At 32.9% G+C, this 21424-nt stretch overlaps 1 protein-coding gene and 1 long non-coding RNA gene across 3 annotated transcripts; both read right to left on the reverse strand.

Annotated features, from left to right (window-relative positions):
• Positions 1-4578: 4578 nt before the first annotated feature.
• On the reverse strand, positions 4579-8781 carry LOC18094262 (uncharacterized). 2 transcript variants are annotated; one of them, XM_006368451.3, is made up of 8 exons: positions 8590-8781; positions 8194-8266; positions 7135-7202; positions 6924-7039; positions 5583-5689; positions 5260-5309; positions 5095-5177; positions 4579-5013 (listed from the first exon to the last, which is right to left on the reverse strand). In XM_006368451.3, exons 2-8 carry the CDS (start codon positions 8249-8251, stop codon positions 4899-4901), a joined length of 597 nt encoding a protein of 198 aa, XP_006368513.1. In that variant the 5' UTR covers positions 8252-8266; positions 8590-8781; the 3' UTR covers positions 4579-4898. The 2 variants fall into 2 exon arrangements, with proteins under 2 accessions (XP_006368513.1, XP_024455618.1); XM_024599850.2 differs by having other exon boundaries at positions 8511-8776.
• Positions 8782-9184: 403 nt separating this feature from the next.
• Positions 9185-9881, reverse strand: LOC112327041 (uncharacterized). Its single transcript, XR_002981120.2, has 2 exons — positions 9654-9881; positions 9185-9468 (listed from the first exon to the last, which is right to left on the reverse strand). It is a non-coding gene; the product is annotated as an uncharacterized LOC112327041 (long non-coding RNA).
• Between the last annotated feature and the right edge of the window lie 11543 nt (positions 9882-21424).

Raw genomic sequence — 21424 nt, forward strand, 5'->3', positions numbered from 1 at the left:
TTTTTATGTCTCAATACAGCGATGAAATGTTATTTAGAGGTTCATGTATTGAAAGTTATAGTATAAAAAACATGCATAGCACAAATAAAACCATTTCCATGTGAGAATTAATTAATCTGTAATTAACAGCAGCCTGTTTTAATTATAAGATAATCTCCAAATTTTGTAAAAAAAACACTGTAACGATTGTATTCAGTTAATCTAGATTAATTTAGAGGAATAATATTATTATAGTATAATCCGTGAAGACTTCCAACTTATGTCACAACAATATTTCGCTCTCATGCATGTAGAAGTCTTCAAATTTAAACCTTAGAAGAGTCATCTAAAATGTTGTGTTGAATCCTCGATTGCTCATGATATTAGGAGCATACTTGTTATAACCTTGTGGCTGCTAAGTGCTACTTCTAGCTTTTTTATGGCTTCATAAAAGATGGATATTTCTGGTTTTGTGGCCAGTTCTTGAAGACTAAAAAATTGTCAAATTAATATTTTAATTAATTTTAACTAAAATTTTGAAAAAAAAAAAAAACTTTTATTAAGATTAGTTAGTTAAAACCAATACCAAATCAAAGTTATTAGACTCAATCTAAAATTCGGGTTATAAATTGAACGAGTCAACTTAAATCAATCCAAAACATTATCTTATTTTTTTTAAAAGTTAAAATATCTTTGTTTTGATAAAACATTTAAAAAAGTCTAACTTGATGATTTTAATTGGATCAATTTCTATCTATTTTTTTATTTACTTTTTAAAATCTAACTCCAATCAAGATCGAAGTATCAGATAGAACAAGAAGTTCATCCCATGCTTAACAACCCTATTCCAAACATGCTTGATGCACGCGCGTGTGCGATTGTGAACACTATCAAGTATGATTGATTGCTTATGATTATGGTAATTAATATAATTAGCAGTTAAACCGTGCATTATGGTTTACTTGTCCAATTAGAATTTAATTCACCCACATAAAATGTATCCATGGACACACATGCATCCGCTACCAAAACTTCCTGAATGAAAATTAGTGAAACCAGTATACTTTTTTTTTTTTTTAGTTTAATGTGGGTGTCCGGGCCAGATTGCGCGCACCTCAACTAATCTCATGGGCCCTGAAGTTAACGACCATGTAAGCCTTCAGTGACCATCATATGAGCAACCACATGGCTCGAACCTGAGACCACAGAGGGAGCAAACCTCTTGGTCCCAAACTTTTACCACTAGGCCACCACCTATATGGTTGTGAAACCAGTATACTTTATTGTTGAACAAGAGGATAGGATTCAAACATCATATACCGATTCAATATATGTATATATTAGATAGTTGACCTGTGATTTACCGTGGGCTGAACTGATTTTTTGTAGTATAAAAAAACAATATTTATGTGTTGTAAGTGTATTTTAAAGAACGAAAAAAAAATCCATGACCTGACATTATAGAAGAAGAACTGAAAAAAATAACAATGATAAATCTCCAAGAATTAAAATATAGAAGAATGAAATTGAAAAAACAAATAATAAAAAAAATCTTAAAAAACAAAGTAACAACAAAATCAGGTAAGGTCGCCAAAACTAGCGAATAAAATCATGCGAACGAGATAATCCAATAGAAAACAAAACAAGAAAAAAGAGAAGTTTAATTCTTCAAAGAATAGAATTTTGAAAGACAAAATTGAAAATGATAAAAAAAAACCTAAAAAAAACCTGGACCACCCGGACAAACCTCTTAACTAGATCATGAAATAAGGATAACTTGATTGAAAAGAAAACTAAAGAAAATAACAAAGTTTATTTTTCAAAACCAACAACTTCAAAGGATGTAATCAGGAAAGAAAACGATGTCAACTTGTGTTAACTTTTCAAACTTATGACCCTAGCTGGTAACTAAACTAGAAGAACCACATCTAGAAAGTCTCTATTTTAAAACCTGGCTCGACCTGACAGATTAACTCGTGACCCAGGTGACCTATGGCTTAGACTGGACTGTATTTCAAAAGAAATTGGGAGAGAATTGATCTAATGTAAGATAGTCAACCAATGTCTTGATTAACCCAGGGCAAATCCAATCAAATTGGGGTCAAAACCCGTTGACTATTTTGCTTTTTTTTTTCCTCTTCAAAATGGTATCATTTTTACTTTTTTATAAGTAAAAAAAATTTGGTTGACTTCGGTTAACTCAGATCAAGTTACTCGACTTGTGATTCGGTACTTGTCTCGGATTGACTTCTAGGTAAAGTCTAAAAACAATAGGAAAATCAAGTAGACCAAAGTCCAAAAAATCAAATATCAAATAAAGAAAGGATCTCATGCGAAAAAATAAATAAATAAGATGACAATTTAAAGTTTTGAATTAAAAGGAAAATTAAAAAAAAAATCAAATTAACAAACGATAGTACTATTAGATTAATGTCAAACATCCTCTCTATTTGCTATAAATGGTTAAGAAAAAAGGAAAACAAAACTCCAAAATATTTGTCAAGTTTTAGAGTGTTTGTTTTTTTTGTTATAACATGCTTATCAAATTACATTTAGCTCAAAAGATATTGAATTGAAGTATGTTTAAATAATTTTAATAGGTTAATATCAAATATAAAAAAATAGTATTTTAATATATTTTTGATTGAAAATACTTTTATAAAACATCTACGATACTAAAAATTTAAACTTGAAGAACCTGCCCATCCTAGATAAGTACCAACCTAGAAGTCTTCTATGATCAAATTGATGACTTGTTTAATTATGTAACTTGATGGTTGATCCCATCTACGACCATGGGGACCATGGCTACCCTTATGATGCCACGAATGAGATCAGCACCGCATGGAAGAACGGCGATTCTTTAATTCTCTCATTGCCGTCTTCTGGGTCTCTTCCAGCTCGCTCGTCAACTTCGCTTTTAATATCCTCGATTCCAGTTGATCATAACATGATCAATAAGGTCCTCGTGTATTCTTTTCTGCCTCTAATAAAAGAGAGAAGACCTAGCTACATTAACTAGGCGGTGCATGCAAGTATTTCTCAACTCCTGCACAAACTATTTAATTTGTCGCCTCCACGAGGATAGTTTGTTTTTTATTTGGGTTAAGAACTCCACTTTAATTTAATAAATTATTTTTGTATAATTAAAATGGAGCCGGAATTGGAACAGGGTTGGAAGGAGAAAGATGATTGATTTTGTGGTTTGACAATTTTGAAGAGTCTACTAGTAGGGAGGGAGTTGACGAGCTCAGCTAGATTGATAAGTTCATAAGCAATTTTGATATCGTGGGAGACACGGCACACGTTTTCAATTTAATTTGGATGTATAGTTGGATATGACCATCCATCTTTTGCTTTCACACTTTTCTTCTAGACAACTATACATTATACATATTATTATACGTTATACTATATAGTTTATGGGAGAAAACATTTGCAAGAAACCGAAGTATGATGTCTGTATTATTGTGTTTTGTTCGTGTTTCAAGTCATAGAAGATCCATACAGAAAATACATAAACATGTTTAATTAAAAAAACAAAGGATATTTCTTTAATAACGTAACTAAATCCTTTTGTTGAAGAGATGCCATCCTTTTCTTTTCTCCTTGAGCCTTGTCTTGTTCTTCCCTAGCTATCACTTCAGTGTATAAGCAACAGATGCAGGGACTGGGACATAATAATGCCAGTTAACAATTATTCAAGAAATGGAGGGAAGAGAGGAAACGGAACCAGGGATTGATATTGAAGAACAGCCGGAGTCCCCGTTGCTCATAGCAATGAAAGGCCATTCTAGCAGTAACAAGAGCAAAATAGCCCAAGAACTGGCCCAGTTCCTCAATTTCCCTCTCATCGATGAAGAAGATATCATACCAGCCCTACAAGATTCACTTGAAACTGAACATTTCGATGACTTGTCTTTTGGAAATTCTCTCGCAAATCCCTTCAACCCAGCTCTGTTTGAAGCTCAGTGTTATCATCAACGCTCAGCTCTCTCACCGCGCCCACTTTGACAGGGTGGTTGAGCTTGCAAGTTTCACAGGTGCTCGTCTTGTTTTCGTTGAATGCAGCAATCAAAACGATCAGGATCCTGATTACTATGATGCTGGAAACGTCCCAAAGCTCAACATCGACACCACAAAGCCATTTCATGCAGAGGACTTCATCACTGGTATGCTTAAAGCTGCAGCGCTAATCTAGAGGGTAGTTCTCTGACTCCACATAAGTACTACTCAGCTAAACTTCCGTACCACTCAGCAAAACTAAATCTCTGTATTAATAATGTAGGTGCTAGGGCAAAGGCTCAGTAGGTTATTAGCAGCCAGTTTTCAATGAATCTGGTAGCATAGATGTTATTCATGTCTCCCACCGACGAGCAGCCTAATTTCAAAGGAATGGAGATGTTGTTCCAAATCAAAAGAAATTTAATCCAGGCCTGCGTATAGCTGGGACTGGTGACCACTGGCCAATTCTTCATTTTATATCATAGTAGCTAAGAATCCAACTTGTATTTCATTTAGACTAAAACCAGAACAGAACATAATCCAATGTAACAATCGCTAACAAGTCAACATCTCTTATGTCTGAACTTAACTAGGTTCCTGAGAAAGAATGTTCTATATTATGAATGACTTTATGTACTTGATGTACATATTGTGTAAAATATGGGGATAAATCAAATAATAAAAATTGGATGGTCTAGCTACAACTTTGCTGACCACTAAAATGGTAACATTGTTTGTGTATCTCTTAGAATTAGTGAAGGTGATTATTGAGATAGATAAGCAAAATATTCAATGGAAAGGGATGGCTTGACTGTTGTATATGCTCATTGATCCACTACAGCAAAGGAGCTACAAAACTGGGACGATCACATTTTTACACTCAATAAACATCTTCTGGTGCCGAAACATGTTGTCTAGTGTGGTTTTGGAACATACCCATCAACGGCAAAATTACGAGTGGCAGCAGGAATAGCTAGGCGCATTCCATTGAGCTCAGGCTTTGCAATCACTTGACAACCCAGACGGGAACTGCAAAATCAAAAACATAGAAATCAATATTGATTTGACGCCCACAAATCCTTTTAGTGTTTTGATGCTGAAAGAACTCACGTTTCTGTAAGCCCAAATGCCAAATCCAACATGTCATTCTCCTCATCAGCTGGGTCTTCTAATTTGTTGTAGTATTCCATGTCCTACCACCAGATTCAACATTTAGCCCCTCATAAATTTGAAATAATCACGGTAACACCACATAAACTATGCCCAATATCATACCATCACAATCACATGACACGTCGAACAAGCAAGTGAGCCTTCACATGCTCCTGGCGTGACATAAAAGCACAGAATTAAAGAACTACAAAGAAAAATCATCAGAATGATCTACTCATAGTTTCCTAGTGCATAAATTAAAGGAGAATACAGACAGCAACAAAAAAAAAGCAAAAAAAATGAATAAATAAAACATCTCATTACAGAAAGATGGGACAGGTGGAATTTTCCACACCTACAATGCAACCATTATAGAAACAGAAAACCAATTATCATCCAACATAAATGGAAAACACTAAACTAAAAAATTGAATTATAAACCTTGCCTTCAAGTTCTATATCATTTTCATGAGCAGCTTCTAACATGGACATTCCAACAGGGACCTTGATATCCTTTTCCTCCCCGTCCTTACCTACAAATGTTATGGATATCCTGCACATACATCACAAGATTAAGAAGAAAGAGCAGCAGATAACTTTTGCAATTACTTACAATCACCCATTGCTATTGTCAGAATGATCAGCTCTTTATTCTTTCCTTATCAACAATAAACTGGCCAGCTCAGTTGGACTTGAGCCTATGGTTAGCTTTGAACACATTTAAGGAATGTTCAACAACTTCCAGAGCACGCAGGAACTCAAATCTCCTTCCAGGGCGGGTCATCTTGCTAGAAGACTAAGCATTTAAATATTTTTTCTTAATTAGATCCTAGGGTGGTAGCTCAGAAGCTGAGATCTCCATGCACCATTGCAATAGCAAGACATTGGGAAGCTACTGTAACTGCTTAATGTGCGAAGATCACAAGGAAACAACATTTCTGCAGATTGCCTTGCAACTTGATGTGATGATATTCCAAGTTGCACTTACAGTATAATGTATATCATAGCCCTCCAGCAAGGATGACTACTTAGCTTCTACAAATGGTTTTTCCTTTGGAAGTTTGACGCTATCTAATTGAGTATGGAATCCCCATCATCTATTTAATTAATTCTTCCAGGTCTGCTGCAACTATATTATCAATCAAACGAAATATGAACTTAATTGATTCCTTTCATTAGACTACAGCTATCAACTATAAATACAAACATGAGTGCCATGCTTTGAGATAGGCATGGCATGTCAAAACCTGGGCATTTCTAATACAGAGACAAGGTCATAAATGTTTTTTATGGTCAATTTCTGATATTAAGTTATGGTTACATGGTCTAACCATGAATCATAAACAACCATAAAACCATGTATCCTCGAAATGTTTCACGCTTAATTTCCAATAGAAGAGTTTCCTAGGATTACAATTATAAGAGAGAGTCGTAATGAAAAAAAAAATGCTTTAAGAGAGGGCTAGGGGCAAGCTATTGCTAAGCGAGCTGAGAGTTAGCATATAGAACATGAGAGAAATATAGCTCGTTTTTTCTTATTTCCGATAAGTACAACACTGTATGCATCTACCAGATCAATCAAACAATCTTCTAAGAGTAAATTTCATGGTTTCCAGTTTCCCTCAGGCTCTACTGAAGAGTTTCTAAATGATATTACAGGTTGTGTTGGTTTCAGGCGGTGTCATTGTTAACTTTGCTTCCTAAGAGTAAAGATAAACTTTTCAGCATTTATAAAAAATGCCACATTCTTGTAACAGTAAAAAGCAATTCAATGCAAAAGAGCTTACATCTCCTCTGGGTCACTGCCATTTGCAGAATCACTACTGGTAGCTGTGCTAGAGAACTGGTAATGCTTTCGAAATATAGTACCTTGGAAACCCTTAGTTTCTGGGTGTAATTCAACCTGTTCCAAGATTAAGAACCAGTCGGCATCTAGAAATAAGAATAATATGGCAACCAGAAGATTGCTCCAATTAAAACTATAGGCCTCAGACTAACCTGAGGTCGCCAACATGCACTATACGGCCTTAGTATAAATGATGATCTACACATGGCTGTACATTGTCCTGCACAAAAAAGGAAGCATTCATTCATTTGAAAAAAGGGAATACTAAATAAAACCATTATTAAACTTGTGCAAAATGAAAGGAAGAAGTTTCTAGAGCTTGAAAAGCACTGGTGATTGTATTGAACAAACTTCTTCAACTCAGAGGTTTTGCTTAGAACCAAATCCAACATACCGCTGGTAATGGTAAATCTGCTGAGATTATTGGCACCCCCACAGGTGTGCTAATCAACAAAAATGGCTTCAGGGTTGTTTATGAGCATGGAATCAATTTGGATGCTAAGCTTGCTATAATTGTTAAAGATTGGGAATGGTTCTGGCCTCATGCCAGATCTGATGCTATGGGTACAATTGTGATTCATTCTGATCCCTTGAGTGATGATACTGTTATTTGTAAGGATATGCCTAAGGGAGTTTTCAAGCTTGGGAACTTATCCAATACAGAGAAATAAAAGTTAACAAGGTATAAACTTGTATTGGGACCCTTCCATATTCCCAGACATAGTTTTATTGTCTGACCCACTGAGTTTAATAGGCTACCTACCGAGGTAAGGCCGACCAGGTTGGGAAGAAATATATGCTGTGTGCTTTGTGCCTGTGCTGACTAAGTGGATTTTCCCAGTTGTTTCTTATAGACTGCATACGACTAAATTGTTAGAAGAAGCTGTTGCAAATACAAGCTTGTCTTCTATATGTAATCAGGGGAGTTTTTCCTAGTTTTATCGTTCTTGTCATCAACTGCTGATTCTTGCTTTTGTAGTAGGATAAGTTCCTACTTGTTCCTTTTTATCAATGAAACATCTTCATTTATCCAAAAAAAATAATCGCAATTTAAGCATTTTTCAGTATGTTACTCTCTCAATTAAACTTCGAATTTGTATCATACATGCATATGTCCTTCAAAGTAGCTGGAGCTTATCGCAGATTCCAAATAACACTATATATCGCTTTAAAGAAAACCCAAAGGAAATAAATGTGAGCACATTACATACCTCTTGAGAGTTCTTTGACTATCCCAGCTCCAATTCTTGAAAGTCTAGACCTTAACATAATCTTTCTCCTAAACTATTTAAAAAAAAAAAAAAACGAAGAAAGAATTAACTAACTGTAACAAAGCACACGATAAAGTATCCCAATCATAGATATTTCAATTTTTTCGCAATGGAAAAACACAAACAACAACAAAAATATAATGTCATTCAAAGATGCAACTTCAAAAACCCAAGACTAATGAACACAATGACAAACGATCCAAGAAATTGAATAAAACCCAAAATCCGGTTCAAACTGATAAATTCTTGATGCAAACCTATGAAAGTAAGGGCAAAGGAGAACTGAGGGTTGGAATAAGGGGAAGAAAAGAATGACAAAGGAAGAAGCTTTAGTACCAGTTTGGTGAAACTGAAAAAGAACAGAGTCGACGATACAACAAAGTTTATGTCTTTTTGTGTTCACTGTTCAATTTCTGGTTCTCCTAGCTTTGAGCCGCGAATTCTCTGGAGGGTTTCTGTCTATTAAGCTTTGAAAGCTTAAAAAAATACAGAAGCAAACACACCCTTAAGCAAACCGACAGGTCGTTTACTTTGTCATGCGTTTGCCACCCTTCCACTAGTATAGGCCAAACTAGAGATAAATGACAAATGTGGGGTCAAAGCTAGAACCTTGATTTTAAATTTTATATTTTAAATTTTATAAAAGAATAGATATCAATTAGATTAACTTATTATCATAAAAATTAATTTTTTAGTATGATTTACTTATATTTTATTTTAATTTATGAAAGCAAATTTATGAATTTAATTAATTTACTGCTCGTATTTTACAGGAAAATGCGTATGACTTATTAACAGACTATTTGGAGATAAAAAAAAAAGGGTTGATCAATTTGAATTAATTTGTGTAATGCACCTCTCAAGTACTTCACCATCGTAAAAACAAAAAAGAAAGAACAAGAATAATATATCGTAAAAACAAAAAAAGGAATTGAATCCAACAGAACCATGAATTATTTATCTGTTTGTCTTGCAAACATTATACATCAAGTCAATATTAATGCTTGTAAAACTGATGAGGCAGATTGTTCGTTAATTTACATGTCCAGCTGCACTTGCAACGGATCTCTCCGCTTGGCAGCATAGGAGAGCACTCTCCCTTCTCGTAGTGTAAAAACTTGCACAGCCTCCCACAGCCGCCAGGGTTGCATGGAGCAATGTTAGGAATTATGTTATAGCATATTTTTGCTTCTGCTCGAGGCACTGTCCATGCAACTGCCAAACACAACCAGTATGCATCTAATTCATTAGTTATTGCAGAAAAAGCGTAGTAAAAGAAACAAGATCATCAAACGAAAATGGTCTGTGTAAATTTCTAGTCATTTTACGTTGCATATATTAATTATATACATGAGTGGGGGAGCTCATATAACCCCTCGCCATTAATATGGAGAAAGTACCTGGGAAGACAAGAAGAACGATGAAGATATAGTAGCCAGAAAACCTAGCCATTTCTCAGAAGACACTGCAGTGACAATCACTCCCTAACGCACTCTGTTAAGTAAGAACAGCAGAGACAATCACTACGAGTTCTGTGTCGAGCACCTGTATATTCTGCAAATAGCTCAAAATTTATAGCCCCCCGCCATTAATATGCTGACGATTGCCAACTCACTGATTTCCTGGGTCAAATGTTTTGAGTGACTGCATGCCAAATGCATTTATGAGCATTAATTAATATATACCAGTATCAGGTCTATGGATTTAATGTCTTAACCAAGTTGATATCGAAAATTAAGTTTCATTTTTCCTTCTGAATAATATCAACACTTGGTTGGGATTTGGAATTCACTAATTTGAATAACTGGTGCGCATAAATTGGAAAGAATAAGGAGCTGATAATGGTATTATTGCACATGAATATCCATTTGGCATTATCAAATGGAAGGATTTGAAATAGAACATCATTAATAATAATATCAAGTTACAAAGTCATATTATACTAATGAAGTTCTATTATCATAAACCTTAAACCTTAAAAAGAGAACCACCTAACAAGTTAACTCAATTACCTATTAATTCGAGCTTCAATCAAGTTCTATCTTGAATTGATTTTTTTACGATATATGATTTTAATTTTTTATAAAAACAAAATAATATTATTAATTTTCATTTATTTGAAAAAATTAAAACTAAAATGACAATATTTCAATAATTGTTATTTTTAAAATCACATTATAATGATACGCTCATAAATAAGTTAACCTAATCAAGACACAACCTGGGTCTTTGACATTGATCCCCGGGCTGGGCCTTGTAAATGTGAAGAGGAGAATCCTCTTTTTCATAAACCAGCCAAATTTTAACACTTTTATGACATGTCATTATGTTAAGACGCACAGTTCTAATGATCTATCCAAAAGAGAATTGCTTGAAACTAACTGGCATTTCCTATCGCAACAAGTCTAAAGGTACAACTTATAATTGAGCCTAAAAAATCCTCTCAGTACAGCCCAATGGGCCTGTCTCGTTCCAAGATATGGGCTGACTGATTTGCCTAGAAAGGACAACCCAGAGCCCAGTTTATAATGACCCAGCACCATCTGGAACCTAAAACCTCCTTAACACTGTTTCACCTAAGGTGCTTCTGCTGTGACCATTAGCACTATATTAATCATAGTTATCAGAACCAAATTGGACAGCGCATCAGGTTTTTTGTTTACTGGTTCAACTGGTGCCTTCATCATCGTTGGTTGAACCGGTAAAAATATTGTTATCGACTAAATATTTGTTTGATAATACAACGTAAAGTGCTTTTTAAAAGTATTTTTTAATTGAAAATATATTTTTTTAATTTTTATTTATTTTTGACATAAAAAAGTAAAAACCATTAAAAAAACAATTATAAAGAATTAATTTAATTATTTTTTATACAAAAAACAGTCTAGAGTGCACTTTAAAAACAACTTCAACCACGAAAACATGAAAACAAGCGCTTCTTAATTCATCAGCTAGACTCTCACCAATTCTGTCTCTTAACTAATCAAATTCAAAAACCAAATTGGTTCATATTCGGTTTCAATAACAGTAGTATTAACTGGTAGTGGCTAAGGCATGTGAAAAATTCTCAAATGGGTTGGCTTCTAATTTCTCCCTCGACAAGCTGCCTGTCTACTATAGACGTTCTGGGAACGTAGGCCCCTGGGTATAGGTCTTTCTTTCTGATGGTAAAGAAATTTGCACCATCCATTGAATGTTCCCTGCTATGCCACTCCATAGAGATAATGCGAGACAGTACGTAGGTTTCTTATTCCAAATCTGAAGAAAGTGGAAGTGTTCCAGAATTCATAAAAGAGTTCGTCCTAACACTATTCTATAGCTATATATATATATATATATGTATATGCTTGAACTATACTGTAGTTTAATGTGAATGGTGGACTTCCATGATACTCTGCTATATGCTCGAACTAGTGTAGTTTATGTGAATGGTGGACGATGCTCTGCTATATGCTCGAACTGCTGTACGTAGTTTATGTGAATGGTGGACGTCCATGATACTCTGCAATAACTAACTTGTAAGACAGTGAGAAAGAAAGTGGAATTATACTCTTGCATGACATAGCTTCATCTTTAAGTTTTGTTTTTAATAGTTGTCTACGAGTGGATGGTGTTGAGTTTGAATTTATTCCTACGTGTCATCATTCTATCTGTGACATTCATACATGTATAAAGAAATGATACTTGCAGGTTGTGCCCGCTTAAATGGTTAAAATTAGGGTTTTTTTTGAAATTATAGTAAAAATTAATTTTTAGAGTGTTTTTAACTTTGATATATATCAAAATAATATTATTTATGTTTTTAAAAATTTATTTTTGATATCAGTATATTAAAAAAATAAACAAAAATAAAATTTAATGAAAAACCAATTCATTTCTCGTGATTATTAATATAAGCCAGTAACTATTAAGGCAGTGAATCAACCGGCCACAAAGGAAAAAAAAATATATTCCAATTTCCATTAGACATCATAAAGTTGAAATATCCAGGGAGATGATGCATCCGTGCTCTATAGCATTGGAAATTCAACTGCAAAAAATGGTATTATGATCTCGTGATTTTTTCAACAGTTTATCAAAATTGGGTTCAATCAATCTCCCAAGCACTACTTGAGAACCTTTCATCATTGACTTATCTTTTGGTTTACCAATATGTTGTGGTAAGAATTTATATATATATATATATATATATATATATATATATATATATATATATATATAAGAATTATCACAACTTATTAATCAAGTGGATTGATTTATGGGAGATATTACCACATAGTAATTGTGTATTGATTTATGAAATCACTATGCGTATAATGAAATAAGCTATATGTCCATGCATAAAGGAATGGTAATTGTTGGGTATTTTTTTTTTAAAAAAAAAACAATTAAGATGTCTATTTTCGTTTCTAAAACGATAAAATCAAAAACAAAATAAAATGAAAATGATTTCAAATGATCTCTCATTCCTCAGTCTTTTGTTGGTTGCTAGGCTATTATTAAATAGGTCGTTTATTGGGCCCGGCTTGAGTTACATGCCCAGATCAATATATTGGACTCATATATTTTACCAATACTCTCTTGTTTTCTTTCTCTGAAAAATATAACTCACATATTTTTTTTAATTATTTAGATATATTAATATTAAAAATGATTTTTAAAAAATAAAAAATATTATTTTAATAAATTTTCAAGTAAAAAATATTTTAAAAAGCAACCATTATTATACTAATTTTTTTTAATAAGCAAATGCAATGTACAGTTCTGCTAAAGCAGTTTTAATTTTAAGCATTGAAATTAATTAACAGGTGCAGGCACAAAAAAAAAAAAAAAAAAAAAAAACCGGCAGCCTGATTTGGCTCCTATTTGAGGTTGTCATCACAGCCAATCAGTATTTTATAAGTTAGTGGGAATAACACTATGCATGTACACAAACTTTTTTTTTTTTTTTTGGTTTAGTGAGAGGAAAATAAAAGAAATTTATGATGGCCAAATTATTAGAGATTTATCTCACTTGGCCAAATTATGTGTTTCATCCTCCTTTCCTCATAGTTTTCAGTGGAACCGTGTGAATTCGAATTTTGATCATGTTTTGTTTGTGGCAATGATAGGATATATATACAGTGCCTGTCAAGGTTTTGTTGCATGAAACACATTTTGATCTCAATTATTTTATACTCTGCGGTTCAATTTTCCGACGGCCCTACATGGGCAAAACTCTATTATCCTCCATTTATTTTAGGAATGGTTTTTTGTTATGGTCATGTAGAATATAAACTCAAGATTCACTCTCTCTGTGCTATGAAAGAATAGACTAGATATAGCTCGCTTTTAAAACTTTGATTCCACTTGGAAAAGAAAGGTTAAAAAAGAATAGCATATCAACGTCAAATATTTAACGTTTATGTGGAAATTTTGTTGACAACTTATTTACGTTTTCACGTGTACCGTTCTGTCGCTAACATATGATTTGCCATCTTACTATCGCCTCGAATTGTCCTAGCGGCTGCTGGGACATTGGGGTTAGATGTGTGTTGGGTATTGTGGTAGCTGTTATGGTTATAATTTAAAAAAAATTGTTTTATAAAAAGTATTTTTAGTTGAGGTTGGTTTGAAAAAATAGGTGTTTGGTTAAAACTGTGGTTGAAATTGAGGTTGAACAAAAAATAGTTTAATGTGATTGGTTAAAAGAATGCTTTTCAAATTAATGTTATAAAATAATATATATATATATATATATATATATATTGATGGTTTTTAATTTAAATATTGTAGATTTAACTATTATTATTATATTATAAAATAAATAATATTGATATCAAATATTTTTTATTATTATCGGTTTAAAAAAGCGCACACACTAGCATACACACATGCATACATACATTTAATATGTGCGCGCGCTCGCAGCTATAAGCATAGGAGCATAACTGTTTGGTGCTCATTAACATTTTTGTGTGTGGGAGAGTGTTTTTCCTATTCCAGAAAAACTTGCACTATCATATGGAGCCCTTGTAACAGTATAGCCACTACTTGTGAAAGTTTTTATTGCCTCTGGAGCATTAGCATTTCCCATAGCTTTAAAATATGGTAAGTCCCCAGAAGCCCAATTTCACAATTGCACTTATGCAATGTCAGTCAGAAAAATGAAATAATCCTTGCAAGAGTACCACAAAAAAGGACAACCCAGAGCCCAGTTTATAATGACCCAGCACCATCTGGAACCTAAAACCTCCTTAACACTGTTTCACCTAAGTGCTTCTGCTGTGCTGTGACCATTAGCACTATATTAATCATAGTTATCAGAACCAAATTGGACAGCGCATCAGGTTTTTTGTTTACTGCTTCAACTGGTGCCTTGATCGTTGGTTGAACCGGTAAAAATATTGTTATCGACTAAATATGTGTTTGATAATACAACGTAAAGTGCTTTTCAAAAGTATTTTTTAATTGAAAATATATTAAAATTATATTTTTTTAATTTTTATTTATTTTTGACATAAAAAAGTAAAAACCATTAAAAAAACACTTATAAAGAATTAATTTAATTATTTTTTATACAAAAAACAGTCTAGAGTGCACTTTAAAAACAACTTCAACCACGAAAACATGAAAACAAGCGCTTCTTAATTCATCAGCTAGACTCTCACCAATTCTGTCTCTTAACTAATCAAATTCAAAAACCAAATTGGTTCATATTCGGTTTCAATAACAGTAGTATTAACTGGTAGTGGCTAAGGCATGTGAAAAATTCTCAAATGGGTTGGCTTCTAATTTCTCCCTCGACAAGCTGCCTGTCTACTATAGACGTTCTGGGAACGTAGGCCCCTGGGTATAGGTCTTTCTTTCTGATGGTAAAGAAATTTGCACCATCCATTGAATGTTCCCTGCTATGCCACTCCATAGAGATAATGCGAGACAGTACGTAGGTTTCTTATTCCAAATCTGAAGAAAGTGGAAGTGTTCCAGAATTCATAAAAGAGTTCGTCCTAACACTATTCTATAGCTATATATATATATATATATATGTACATGCTTGAACTATACTGTAGTTTATGTGAATGGTGGACTTCCATGATACTCTGCTATATGCTCGAACTAGTGTAGTTTATGTGAATGGTGGACGATGCTCTGCTATATGCTCGAACTGCTGTACGTAGTTTATGTGAATGGTGGACGTCCATGATACTCTGCAATAACTAACTTGTAAGACAGTGAGAAAGAAAGTGGAATTATACTCTTGCATGACATAGCTTCATCTTTAAGTTTTGTTTTTAATAGTTGTCTACGAGTGGATGGTGTTGAGTTTGAATTTATTCCTACGTGTCATCATTCTATCTGTGACATTCATACATGTATAAAGAAATGATACTTGCAGGTTGTGCCCGCTTAAATGGTTAAAATTAGGGTTTTTTTTTTTTTTAAATGTCAGTGAAAATTGATTTTTAAATTGCTTTTAACTTTGATATATATTAAAATAATATGATTCATTTATTTTTTAAAATTTATTTTTGATATCCGTACATTAAAATAAAAAAAAATTACAAAAATTAATTTAAAATAAAAAAAATAAAATTTAATGAAAAACCAATTCAATTATAGTTCCAAATAAAACCTTAAACAACTTTGAAGAGGCGATATTCTCGTTCTTAAAAACAAATCATAGAAAGAATCATTAGTAAGAATTTATCATGAGTGTTAATATTTTTATACAATAAAGTACTATATCATAGTAATATTTTAAAAAAATAAAAAATAAAACATAAAAATCATTTTCATGGATATTTAGAGTCGATCTAGTAATTCTCCAACTTATTCATAATCTGGATTGCTTTATTAGAACCCTACCACTCACGAATATCCAAGAAATAAAAGAAAAGACAAGGAATAGGATTTAGTGTTAGAATCTGCATAGCAGGCTTAGCAGCCATCCATTTGAGAGAACCCTACCGTTACCAAAAGAGGGAGAATATTGTACTCTGCTTCTTGATGTTGAAGTACAATCAACGGGCCCTACAAATCACAACCATTGGTTTAGAAAGATGTGGGACCCAATCGTCAAAGGTTGTACTGTGCACTGTGTTGCATGATAAAATCTCTGACCAAAAACCTCAAGTGCGTCCCCATCTTGTCTTTCTCCGTCGAATAGCCAAATCTGTCGCATAATATCTTCAAATTTTATATCATATCTTCAAATTTCACTTAATTATTATAATTTTGAGGTTCATAATTTAATTTAATTCTCAAAAAATTATTTTAAAAGATAAAAATTGACATGCTCAATTATGAGAACCACCAAAATACAAAGACTTTGTTATATTGAGAGGGACATATAAAACGTCCCCTTCATGTTATATTGACGGGGTCCATATTTATCACATTATTTTCTTAAATCATACCTGCCCCGTGTTTAATAATCCCATAACATTTGGCTCATGTGCTAATGTAATTTCAAATTATCTTTTTTATATAATATTCTATGAATTGTTGTCCAGCAATTTCTCAAAGAAGATATTTATGAAATCCTAGCCCACCATGGCTCGGCACGCCTGTGTTGCCATGCTAAGACAGTGTTTGGGAACGCGGTTCAACCTGCATTTCTAAAAAATTTGAAATTTTTTTTTTGCTAAAATTTAATATGATTTGTACGTTTTAGATCGTTTTGATGTGCTGATTTCAAAAATATTTTTTAAAAAATGAAAAAACATCATTGGCATGCATTTTGGCACGAAAAGTTATTTGAAAAGCACCCGCAACTACACTGCCAAACATGCTCTAATTCCATCTATTCAACCGTTTATTTTTTAAAATAGTTTTTTATATTAAAATATTTTTTTTATTTTTAACATTAACATGTTAAAATCATAAAAAATAATATTAAACTAATATTTTTTCAAGCTAAACATATATCAAAGTAAAAATAAAAACTATGTTAAATAACCTATATCCAGCTTACATCTTTATAGCTTATAAAAAGTTGAACCAACAACTTTTCAATAAGTCCACAAAATGCATTGTTGCTCACATGCGTAATAAAGTTATAAGATTGGAATGAGTTTTTATATATATATAAAGCATGGTGTCCTTTTCATGTTTGAACCAAGGTTTAAAATCAAATTTATTTTTATAAGGATAAATGGGATGATTAAAATGATATCCAATGTAAATCTAATTTTTTATTCACCTATAGGGTTCGGGCGGTCTAGAGAGACCACCATGACTCCTCTCTTCTCGAGAATCCATACATTTATTATCAATGTATATGGACAACTATTTCTAACCATAAGTTTAGATTTAGCCTCAATGGAAAAATAAAATGTTCACCAAATTATAAATGTTTTCCAACACAAGGTTTGATATAGTCATAGTAAGGTATTTGATGGGGTAAAAACAATTATGGTCACCCGAGACCATTCACTCTAGGCCAATCCAATTTTCTTTCTCTTTTTATGATTTTTCTTATATCTATGCCTTTTTTCCCTCTCACATTTATACATTTATTTTCTCGAGTACTAACAAATTTTAATATGTATCCTACATAGTCTACATAGGTTTTTCCATTTCACATGCATAAAAACTTTACAGACAAGCATCGTTTTCTATCACTAATAGCTACATTTGTGCTACGCCTACTAGCCCACATCAACACTAATAAAAATAAATGCACTTCATCACACAAAGACATGATTCACCAACTTCTCATCTAATCACGTGTCAGACACAAAACATATGACACAATATCACACTAGTGATGAGCCACCTTGGTTGGCCAACAACACAATTTCTCATCTATGAAGAAAAGCCCAAGTTAGGTGTATGAATACACCTAGTCTCACAAGCAAGCAAGTACCACCTTTGGAGATGGACTCTCTATAATAAAAGGCCGCAAACCCTCTACCCACACAAATTCTCAACCTACACAGAGTTTTTTAAAGCCACATAGAGCCAACTACTCCTAGATATGCAAGTTATATACTCTCATTTTTCTTTTTTATATATTATCTCCCCCCACATACAAGTTCTAATTAAAGTATTTCAGAGTCCCTCGTCCTATAAGGGACGTACTTTTTTTTAGGAACTCTTAGACACGGGCTTAGCCCATTTCACATATTTTAGCTCAGTTTCGCAGCACACGATGAAAAACTAAATTTTTATGTGAAGTTTTTTTACAATTTCATCAGTAGTGTTATATGTGAAAACTGAATAAAAAAGCCATTTCATTCCCGTTTTACACCTTTTAACAAAATACTTTTTATAGTTGACAAGACTTAAGTACAAAGAAGGGTAACCCTTCTCTCTCTATCATAGGAACTCCAGCTCCTCCGGAACTCTAATAACCCTTTAACCAAATACAGATGATCAACAATACTATCACAAAAATACAATTATATTTGCGCATTTCTCCTTCTTCGAAATGATAAGCTCACATACATACAATGCGGTGAATCCAGTTCTCTAAAGAGACATGACATAATAAAATACAAGCGAGTAACGCTTGCACTCCTACACTTAAAAGGAGCTAGCACTCCTACACTTAAAAGGAGCTATACACATTGTCCTCACACGAGCCACTCTAAACGATCCAGTCACCATCGATCTTTATTTAAGTCCCACTCACACATTAGAAGAAGAGCTATGTTGAGACGAGATCTATGATTCTACGTGTAGTTGAACATAATCCAGTGGAAGAATCTCTATTTTATCATAGAATACCATTCAACTCTATAAAGATTATGTTTTTATAAAAGCTAACATAGACAACTATAAAGGACTCATAGATCCTCGAAAGCACATACAAAATATGAGAAAAATCCTAGAGCTTGTTACGCAAGACACTAATGCCGTGTGCAAAGCTATTCCAATAATGCCTCACGGATCTGCTCGAGCATTGTATCATAACCTAAAGTCTGGCTTTATTCTTCATGTTTTTTTTTATCTCAACTCCAAACTAATCTCTCCTTTTAGCAAAATCATTCACGCCAAAAAGATCACCCACAAAGCTCTTCGTTATCACACAACAAGAAGATGAAAGTATCAAAGTCTATCTTCAACATTTCAACAAATGGATCCTTAAAGTGGAAAGACTTCTTGAACTCATCATCACAAAAGCTTTGATTAGTGGAGTATACAACTATTCCATGTGGAAAATATTATACACTATCCCCAACATAAATCTTTATAGTGTCAAACAAGCGATGAAGAACTATATTAGGGTGAAAGAAGCTTATGTGATTAGACAAGACATCTATGTTTCCACTCATACCAGAGAAGTCTTTTTAACGCCATTAATCTTCAACCAAAGCATCTAAAAAGATGCAAGGGGCATATCCGTGATTGCCTGACATTCCTAGAACTCATGACTACGCTTCTAACCACCACACAAACTTAGTTACTAGCTGTTATCTAAGGGAAATAGTTTGTGCAATATGCTTCTTCCATTAAAAGTGGTGCAAACATAAGGAACCCTAACAAGTTTTGTTTTTTTTTTTTTACCATGACCATAATTATGACACCAGAGAATGTCACACCTTGAAAAAAATTAGAAAGATTAATTGCAAAAGGTTACTTTCACTAGTTTATGAGAAAAGAAAAGCAACTAGAATTAAGAAAAAAAGTTTATGTATTTGACGTGTTGCCTGAGATCAAATAATATCCCAATTATCCCATGCATTGTATCTTTATCTTTAAAATTTTTTGAATAAAAAATAGTAGTTTTTCTTTATATCTCCATTATGTTAATCTCCATGAAAAGTCTCAATGTCTCTAAATGTATCTTCAGGTCCCCGTAATCATTTGTCTCTAGGTATCTGCGACCACCTGTCTCCAAAAGAATTTTATATCATTCTCTAGAAAATGTTGACAAAAATATCTTATGAATTCACAAGAAAATGACAAATATTCAAAAGCATAGCCATAATAGTAACATTTTTATGAAAGCATGGCCACAAACATAAACTTTTACGTTACAAGTTTTTCTTCCTTTTAGCTTGTTAAAGTCTTCCATGCATGTTTACAACACTTGAGGGAAAATTGATGGGGTAGAATTTACCAAAAACTAAATGTGGTCGCCTCTTAGGGTGATCAGATCAGGCTTGGCCTAGCAACTAGTCCAAATTTATTTCTTTTTATGATTTTTTGTACCCGTTTGTCTTTCTCTCTCATATTTATACATTTATTTTTTCAAGTACTGACAATTTTAATGTGTAGCATACATATATTTTTTTCTCGCAAGCATAAAACTTTTATAAACAAGCACCGTTTCTATTACCAATAGCTATATTTCTACCACGCGCTACCAACCCACATGAACACTAATGAAAATCAGACTCTCCACAATAGAGGTCACAAACTCTCCATCCACGTAAACTCTCAACACATACAAGTTTTCTCATAGTCACTAGAGCCAGCCACACCTAGATATGCACACCAATGCCCTTTTTTTTCCTATACATTATCTTTTATCCACATACAAGTACTAACTTAAATATCGAAGAGTTTTTCATTTCATGATGAACTTATTTTTTCAGGAACTCTTAGGCACAAACTCGGATCAATTTACATGTCTTGGCCCAGTTTCGCACTAAACAATAGAAAGTCTAATTTCTGTGTGAAGTTTTTTTATGACTTCATCAATGTTATGATTACAGTGCCTTAAAATTTATAAAAATAATATTTATAATACAATAAATATAAATACTTAATAGTTAGTAATTACTTAAACAAATATTTATAACTTAAATAATGTTCCTTTTCTTCTCAAAGCTAAAAATATTTATTAATAAAATTAATCCTAATTATTCCTAACTTATTTTGAAAGTGACAATGTATATTTAAGTTGTAATTCTACAATAACATTAATAACTAGCATAATTATGATATAATTAATTAATTTACTGAATATAAAAATAAATTATTATAAGATAATATATAAAAATATATAATAATTTATAACTTAAATACACTATAATTATGAAATTAACCGTAGAAATTGTCCATCCAATCCAGCACGCGGTGAGCAATCTCATGACCATCCATGGAGCTGGAAGAAATCAAGCACGAAAATTTTGTTGTATAATAAAATAATAAAAAAACCTTTCCCTACGCGCAAATCCTTAGGTGGAACACACATGCCAAAAAAAAATAAAAAAATACAAGGGGGCGTCTGTTCATT

This window comes from Populus trichocarpa, chromosome 1 (genome assembly GCF_000002775.5).
Source record: "Populus trichocarpa isolate Nisqually-1 chromosome 1, P.trichocarpa_v4.1, whole genome shotgun sequence".
Taxonomy (NCBI): Eukaryota; Viridiplantae; Streptophyta; class Magnoliopsida; order Malpighiales; family Salicaceae; genus Populus; species Populus trichocarpa.